General features: G+C 54.3%; 1 protein-coding gene across 1 annotated transcript in view; it reads right to left on the bottom strand.

The window, feature by feature from the left end:
• The window catches only part of RECQL5 (RecQ like helicase 5), a 34,333-nt gene that overhangs the window by 12,896 nt on the left and 12,647 nt on the right, over nt 1-8,790 (bottom strand). The window contains exon 7 of the mRNA XM_007959865.2: nt 8,430-8,509. Within this exon, the coding sequence (XP_007958056.1) occupies nt 8,430-8,509 (80 nt within the window). The remainder of the gene's footprint in view (nt 1-8,429; nt 8,510-8,790) is intronic.

The following is an 8,790-nucleotide window of genomic DNA, read 5'->3' as shown; positions in this document are numbered from 1 at the left end:
TGATGGTGGTGGTGGTGATGGTGGTGGTGGTGGTGATGATGGTGGTGGTGGTGGTGGTGGTGATGGTGGTGGTGGTGGTGGTGATGGTGGTGGTGGTGGTGGTGGTGATGATGGTGGTGGTGGTGGTGATGAAGGGGGTGATGGTGATAGTGATGGTGATGATGGTGACGATGATGATGGTGACGGTGATGTTGTGATGAACATGGTGGTGCTACTGATGGTGGTGGTGGTGGTGATGACAGAGAGCCAGGGACAGAGATGTCACTGAGGGCCGGCACTGTTTTAAGGAGCGCTTTGATACAGGTGGAGCTGCTGGACCACCACCACACCTCACTGCAGTGCATACCATCATTATCCTCATTTTAGAGGTGAGGATGCTGGGTGACTGGCCTAAGTGCAACCAGCTGAAAGTGGCAGGGCCAGCCTGACCCCAGCCCAGCTGGCTCCAGAGCCCCTGCTCTTACCTCCACACCTGAGGCATCGAGACTGGAATGCTGGCCTCCCAGGAAAAGTACAAAGCTCTCATTCCATTATCCTCCATCAACCAGCCTACCAGCCAAACTCCGCCCTCCCCCAACTGTCTGAAAACCACACTCCTGTCAGCGGGTGGGGTCCAACCAGGTTTCCTCCCAGAAGAAAAACAGGCTTGGGGTAGGGAAGGGAGGCGGCAGCCCTGCCTTCAATGCCTGATTCCCAGGTGACTGCTCCTTCACAAGTGTCCCTCAGCACCAACAATGTCCCTCTTCAGCCTCTTTGTTAGAAAAGCCACAGGTAGCCTGGCCCAGTGTGGGAAGGGGCTGTGGACAGGTAAGTGCCCACTGGCGGAGTGGCGGCTCATTCACACCCCCTCCTCCTCCATGCCAGGCGATGAGATGCTGCCCGGCCCTCAGAGGGCTCACCCCCGCCGCACACTGGGCACTGATGGCTTCCCCAATGTTGGGGCTCAAATCGCACTCAGTAACAAGCCAGATCTGACCCAGCTGACAACAGCCTGGGGTGCACAGCCCTGGCTGGGCAGTCCTTGGCTTGAGCTGCTCTGGGGAGGATGGGCACAGGGGAGAGGAAGCACCTCCCCACTGTGGTCCTGGTCTGGAACAGATGGTCCAGCAAGGGGCTGCGGACCTGGGCTGCCTGGATCAGACGGCAGCCAGGAGGGAAGCCATGGGCCACGTTACGGGCCTGAAGAACGTCTGACTGACTCTGGCCAACATACCTCTCCACTCCCACTGCCACAACGCACCAAGCCACCCTTGGTGCTTGCGTGGGGTCACTCCTCCAGAGTCCTATCCGGCCCCCACCTGGTCTCCTGGCCTTTCCAGGTCTCCCCACCTCACGCCTCTGCCCTCACATAGAGGTCCTCTCTCAGGTCCTCCACCCTACACTAGGATCTGAGCATGTTACTGTCTACCTATTACCAGGAACCCAAACCAGGGCCGGTGCATGGGCTCCGACGCGTGGTGGCCCCGAGTGTCACAGCAGAGCTGTGCTCCCAGGGCTTTCAGAAACAGATCTCTAGGCCTTCCTTGCCAGGTGGATTCAAACCACCAAACTTAGAGCCAGCACTTGTGGCACCCAGGGACTCTACCTGCACAATATTAAAAACTGAAATAACGAACGCTGCCAGACAGGAGTCTCGTTAGCAAAACTTGGCGGCGCTTACGGGAAACCGTTTCCTCCTAAATGTTAAACTTGAACACTTTAAAGCAATACATGATAAAAGTCTTCCTAACAACCTAGTAGTTCATGGGTAACAGAAACTTGAGATCATGAAATACTGAAGACAAAATTAATCTACCCCTAAAAAAAGTTTCCTCATTCTCCTCAGACCTGGTCCCTCCCGAGGAACACCATACCCCTAATGCTAACACTTATGTACACTTCCCATCTCAAGGTAAGCTTCACTTCCTTACAGGGAGCCCCTACACCCCCAGGCTCTATATACCCTAGCCTCCTCCACCTCTCCCTATCACTGCATTCTCTTCATGGTCAGTATCACAGCAGAATCACCGACTGGAGCCAGCCATGTGGACACAACACACAGTTCTCTACCTGTTTCCTTTTGAATTCTAACACACGATCATACATTCCTCAGCCAACCTTCCCTCTGAGCACAGGGCACCTGTGTTGTCTGTTTTCTAGACTTGTTTCTTTAAATCAGCACAAGAACTCAAAGAGGACATGTGCAAAGCAACCTGAGCATGACATCTTTCTGGACTTTTACAAAATGGCCCCCAACATCTGAGAACTGTCCCGCCTACACGTATCCTGAGAGGGAGATTACAGGAGTAATCCCACAGTCATGCCCAAGTGTTCTGACAGAACCAGTGCTCCCTACTCCATGCACTGGGAGATGCAGTGTAGAGCTCACAAGGCCAGACTCCGTGGACAGCTGGGTTCAAAGCCCGGCTCAGTTCACTCATAGCTGCATGACTTTGAGTAGTTCCTGAATTCCGGGGGCACCAACTGTTATCATTGATTCATCTGTTTATGTAATGATAATGTCAACTGAGTAATTACAGTAACCAGTGCTTCTGTCACAAACAGGTTTGGCCACAAACAAGTGACTCTTGATAAGCATTCACTGATGCAGCATAAACACAAGGGAGCAGGGCTCAGCCCACTGGCGGTGGCACCCAGCCACGGGCGTCAGTCAGGATGCTTTACAAAAGGAAGTGGAAGGTACCCGGGAGCACAGGCAAGCCAGGGGTGGGCAAGGCCATGACACATAAGGATTATTTCACTGAACTCATTCACCATGTGTGTCATCCAACCCTAGCTGCACATTCGAATCAGTTTAAATACTGATGCCTTGGCACCCTGAGACAGCTATGTGGCACGAGGTGGGGCCTGGGCACTGGTATTTATGAAGCTTCTGGATGATTCTACATGCAGGGGGCATAGTGAAGCATCAGGATGTGCGCTCCAGGAGGCAGGCCACAGCTCTGGGGTCATGACTGGACACAGTGCCCAGCGCAGTTCCTGGCCATCACAGGTGCTAGATAGAAGCACGCCTTTGATGGGAATGGGGTTGGCCAGCTGGTCTCAGGCCCTTCTCTCCCTGGTGGGCAGGAGCCAGCCACAGGCAGCAACATCAAGGCTGACAAAGGCACCAAGAAGCAGCGGGGCCTCCCAGGAAGCGGGCCTCTGTGGTAGCAAATACCTCCCCCCAGAGCTGGTTCCAAGAGGCACTGGCCAGCGCCCTGTTAATCATCCACCCCACGCCAGGGACACAAGTGGATCATGTGGTGGGGCCAGCCCCAGGGCGGCCAAGCGCTGGCAGATCCTCTTAGTCAGCAGGTCACTGGGGCAGAGAGAACAAGATCCAGCCCCCGGGCGGGGGTGGGGGGGCAGCCAGGGCAAAGCCCCTGATCCAGCCAATTCCACACACACACATTCCTTCTCTCAGTGACCCTGAGCAGCCACCTATGATGACATCACAAAAGGGCAGAGTGCACCTAAGGGGTAAGTGTGAAAGGCAGAAAGGAAACTGGTTGCTAGGCAATGGGCCCTAGCCTACCTGTGTCTGGCTCTGGTGATGGTAATGAGAGTCTTTCAGGACCCCACCAGCTGCTCTCTGAGTCAGGGCGAAGTTCTGGTCCTCTGATGGCCTCTCCCATTCAGGCCCCCTCAAAGTGTGGGGCCTGAGCGACTACTCGGGTTTGCCTTCCTACAGATCACAGGTAAGGGGACGCAGGATCCTTTCTTCTCTCCTTTCCTCCCTCCCACTGGCTGCAGGCTCGAAGCCTGCTGGCGTTAGTGCCACTCCAAGAGGACCAGTTAGTCCCTCTTCTTCCACTGCCTCCTGGGACATTCCCGGGCCTCCACCAGTCAGGCCCCTCCTCGACTCCTGCACTGATCTCTCAAGAGGCCTCCAAACGTTTAATAAACGGGGCAGTGCTAGCATGGTGCTTGTTAGACTCTCCCTGAATAGGTCTCAGGGCAGGAGAGAACATCCTTGACTCTTGCTCACATTCAAGCTACTCAGGAGAAGAGGTCTAGGGAGGCCGGAGGCAGCCTCTCCTGGGCCAGTTCCAGGAGAACTCCACCTGTTGCAGGCTGGAGGGACGAGCCCAAAGACTCAGCACCCTTAATGTCCAGGAGCCGCACACGTCGGCAACCATCCGTGAAACCGTCCAGAGTGGGACTAGGGGAGGGGAAAGCCAGACCCAGGATGGGGCCTGGAAGGACTCTGTGCTCAGGGCCTCCCTCTCCTCTCTTCCAGGTTCACATGGGTGACTTGATAGCTAATTGGGATCTTAACTGGAAAGAAGAGTTCTGGCAAAACCCCTGGGACCTGGGGGGCCTCATCGTGATTGGCTTACTCATCACCACGGTCTTCCTGTTTGTTCTGTTTGCTATTGTGTTTGGTTTACTTCCTCCATTAGATACTTCTGGCATCTGTGAAAAGGAGGCAGTGTCTGATGTCCTGGGGGTTGAGAAGGCGTCTGACTCCCTGAGGGCTGAGCAGATATCTGGCTCCCTGGGGGCTGAGCAGACGTCTGGCTCCCTGGGGGCTGAGCAGACGTCTGGCTCCCTGGAGGCTGAGCAGACGTCTGGCTCCCTGGAGGCTGAGCAGACGTCTGGCTCCCTGGGGGCTGAGCAGACGTCTGGCTCCCTGGAGGCTGAGCAGACGTCTGGCTCCCTGGGGGCTGAGCAGACGTCTAGCTCCCTGGGGGCTGAGCAGGCGTCAGAAGATGCAGACTGAATACCCCCACAGCAGCAGCGGTGCCCTCTGGCTCAGGGCCTGCACCAGTTTCTTCTTTGCCTTTAGGATGAGTTCAGTTGCATGTGGGCTCTGGCTGAGGGACTGGCTGGACTGGCCAGGTGGAAAGGATGGTCTGAGACTGAGTTGGGGCCTCCCCACCCTGCTGCCACCAGACGCCTAAGCGCATGTGGCGGGACTCCACGCTGCCTTGGGTGAGGGAAGCAATGGCCAGCCAGGCCTCTACCATGCTCCCAGGCACAGCTGGAACTCCACAAGGCTTGCCAGAGGAGAAACACAAAATAACTCAATCAAGTAAAAACTCCTTTTTCATTCTGCTAACTTGTGAGAACTCATTTTCTGTCCAGCTGGAGCCACCAGCGTGCCCTCCCCTCGCAGAGCCTTACCCACAGACCCGGGCGTCCTCCCCTCGCAGAGCCTTACCCAGACCACCCGTGGCCTGGCCCTGCCTGGCTCTCCACAGATACTGACCCCCTTCCTGGTTCTTGGCACTTCTTTCCATTTTTGAGCATGGTCCCTCCCACCACAGAGCCTTTGCACGCGTTCTCCCCGTTGGGGGGGTTCTCCCTCATGTCACACCTTACTCCTTGGCTCAGATGATACCTTCACATCCTTCAGTTCTCAGTCTACCTTTCAGTTCCTAAGGTAAGTCATCCCTGACCCTCCAGACTAGGGGAGGGCTACCTGTCACACTCTCTCAAAATACCATGTACCTTTTCTCCAACAACCTGGAATTACACAACTTGGACGTGTTCATCTGACAAGTGTCCCTCACTTGAAGGAGCACCATAAAAGTGGGGCTGGATCTCTTTCGGCTCACCAGTGTATCCTCAGTGCCCAACACACAGTGCCTGGCACAGGACTGCACTGATCAATACATACTGGCCAAGCGAATGAACAAACTAGAAAACAAATGGATAAATGAGAGGATGCAGGGCTGTTGGGTTCCCTCGGCCCAGAGATCCCAGGAGCCGACAGAGCCGATCCAATCCAGCCCTAAACACCCAGCCGTCCTCCATCACAGACAAAGTGCCCAGGCCTCCAGGCCTGACGCCCCTTTAAACCTAATGACTGTCCCTGCGACACAAGATAAAAAGCCCAGTCATGAATAATTGATGCTTCTTTGCCAACGGTTGTACTGAGGAGAAAGCAGCTGCCTACAGTGGATAGAGGACCGTGGCCGCCCCACCCAGCTCATCCCTGCTCACCCAGACTCTTTCCGTTGGTGTCAAAGACAAGTAATCCTCACAAGCCCATCTCCCATGCCTCAGACCCTACTACAGTTTCTGCTGAAGAAACATGCTTGCTTCTGCTGAACCCCAACACTGGTTCTGTCCCTCACTGCCAGGTGCCCTCCCCAAGGAATCACCCAGGGAAGCGGACACCTCAGCCTTCACCTCAAACCTGGCTGCCCTTAGAAAAATGGCAAATGCCTGGCAGGGGAGGTCTTTTCCTCACACACTACACATTTATACAAATTTGCCCTTTTATCCAAAGAGTAATTTCAAATCCGGCCAAACCAGCCATGTTTATTCCACCCCAGGGCCGGGAAGTCCTGGCATCTGGAAGCCTTCATGTAGAGCTAATGAGAGGAGGTTATGCAGCTGCACCTGGAGCAGTGAGGGCATTACATGGACTCCCTAGGCCCCAGGTGCTCTAAGACGCTCCCCATGAGAGAGAGCAAGAGTTAGGGGAGAGGCCCCTCAAAGACCCTCTCCTCCTGCCTGGTGGGCTGCGTGGGGAGTAGGTTCTGGAGACATGGCAGAGCTAACCCCCCTGAGGGTCACGCAAATGAAGGACACCGTCCACGACATGGACTGGCCTGGAAGCTGCAAGAGGACACTCAACACACCAGCAGGTGTAAGGAGGGCGCAGGATGGGGCAACGTATCGGTCTGTCATACACAAGATCGCCAGGCATCAGAGCCCACTCGACGGCCACTCAGAACCACCACCCCACAGCGAGCCCCACAGAGCCCCGGACTCATGCCCAGACAAGGCCTGGCCAGGGTTATTTCCAACCGAGGGGCTCTGACAATCGGCAAGAGCATCTGGACTCTTCATCCACACCAAGAAGGCCCAGCACGGCGACTCCTGCACCAGTGCCTGAAAAGCACTGCTGTAAAGACCGTGAGCATGGTGGGCCTGGTCCTGCGGGCAGCCGCCTCTGCTGGGCGTGCTCTCAACAGAGGCCAAATCTGAGATGGCGTTTGGAGAAGGAAGGAGCCCTGGTGGCACTATGGTTGACCTCTTGGCTGCTAACCAAAAGGGTGGTGATTTGAACCCACCAGCCCCTCCATAGAAAAATAAGGCAGTCTGTTTCCTTGGAAACTCTTTGGGGCAGTTCTACCCTATAGGGTCCTATGCGTTGCATCACTCAATGGCAGTGGTTTGGGGAAGGAAAGAGCCATCAGTCCAGGAGCCACTGACTTATCAGAGCCAGTGGGCAATGGTAGCTGAGCCCAGGAGGGAGTGGGACAGCCCAAATCAATCTGTTTTAGAACGAGTACAGCCAGGATGCTCCTTAGAAGCAAGGGTGGCAAAACGTATCAAGTCCGTTGGATGTGTTATCAGGAGTGATCAGTTACTGGAGAAGGGTATCACACTTGGCAAAACAGAGGGTCAGCAAAAGAGAGGAAGACACTCAGTAAGACGGGCTGATACCGTGGCTGCAACGATGGGCTCAACCACAGCAAGAACCAGGAGGCTGGTGCAGGACCAGGCAGTGCTTCATTCTGTTGTCCACGGGGTCATATGAACCAACTCAACAGCATCTAACAATAGTTTCCAGAAGAGAGTCCAAAACATCAACCAGATGCCAGTTCCAGGCACTTGATCAGCATCAAGCTTCCAGAACCTAGTCTCTCAAAATCCAAGATGGCCCAAATGTGTGAAAGTTGGAGACCTGGGGTTAGTGACATCTCTGTTTACTGTGAGCCTTGTGACCCTGACCTCAGTCTATTCACCTGTTAATCTGAAGCAGTAATTCCTGCCTCATCTACCTCACAGGGCTGTGAAGAGAACCAATGAGATCAGAAGAATCCAAGAACCATACAAAGTACCACACAAACGCAAGGCATTCCCAGCCCGTGGAGAATCTTCCTGGGACGCAACGCCCGCACACTGTGCATACACAAAGAGCGGCCACCGCCTGCAGCCCACCCTGCCACAGCCCCTCCACGCTCCCACCACCAGCAGAAGCAGGTATCACAAATCAGTAGATCCCGAGTGGGTAGCTGTGCTGTTAGAAAAGACAGCTGATTTTGCTCGAAACACGTTACTGCCTCCCTTGGGAGATGAGCTGGTCACACATTTCTGTGTGGGTCTTAGATAAAAGGGTAACAACAACTCAAGAGAGGCCAGAGCCCAGCTCACTGGTATGTGATAGCCACAATGCTCAGAACTAGCCCCACTGCTCAGAGCTGAGTCACTCAGAGAGCCAGCGACTCCAGAAGGAGGGAGTATAGAAGGAAGTGGATGGCTACTCCAAGCACTGGGAAAAAATCCTCACATGGCCAGTTTCTGGGGTCCCCCAAAGAAAAGTGCTGCCTGACAGAAAAGCCCCACCCAGTGGCCTTCGACAGGCAGGGGCCCTTGGTGGCCCAAGAGCTGCCCTGCGTTAGCCGGTTCATCAGCTGGTGATGCTGGTGGGGGAGTGGATCACAGCCCCACTTTGTTCTGCTTCAAGTACAACATAAGTCACCTACCCCAGTTCTTCACAGAAGGTCACCAGGGCATCAAAGGCTGAGACAGCAGCTTTATCAGACGCTTTGTTCCCCCTCTTTTCCTGGAGACAAGAAATGACCACTTATCAATGACATGAGACAAAGTATATATGAACTGCTGTATGGAAAGTGAATTTGCTCTGTAAATCTTCACCCAGATCACAATAAAAAATAAATAAATAAATGACCACTTAGCAAAAGTCTTACATCCCTGGACCACCCTGTGGCCACAAAAAAGTGATGCGGGAGAGAAACATCAAAAGGGCCCAAGGAACCTTCTAAAAATTAAATGTTTATGTGCTTCCAAAGACTTCTCCAAAAGAGTCAAAAGAGAACCTACAGA

Source organism: Orycteropus afer, unplaced genomic scaffold (genome assembly GCF_000298275.1).
Source record: "Orycteropus afer afer isolate SDZICR_OR568_19922 unplaced genomic scaffold, OryAfe1.0 scaffold00018, whole genome shotgun sequence".
Lineage (NCBI taxonomy): Eukaryota > Metazoa > Chordata > Mammalia > Tubulidentata > Orycteropodidae > Orycteropus > Orycteropus afer.
This window is presented reverse-complemented; position numbering and strand designations above follow the sequence as displayed.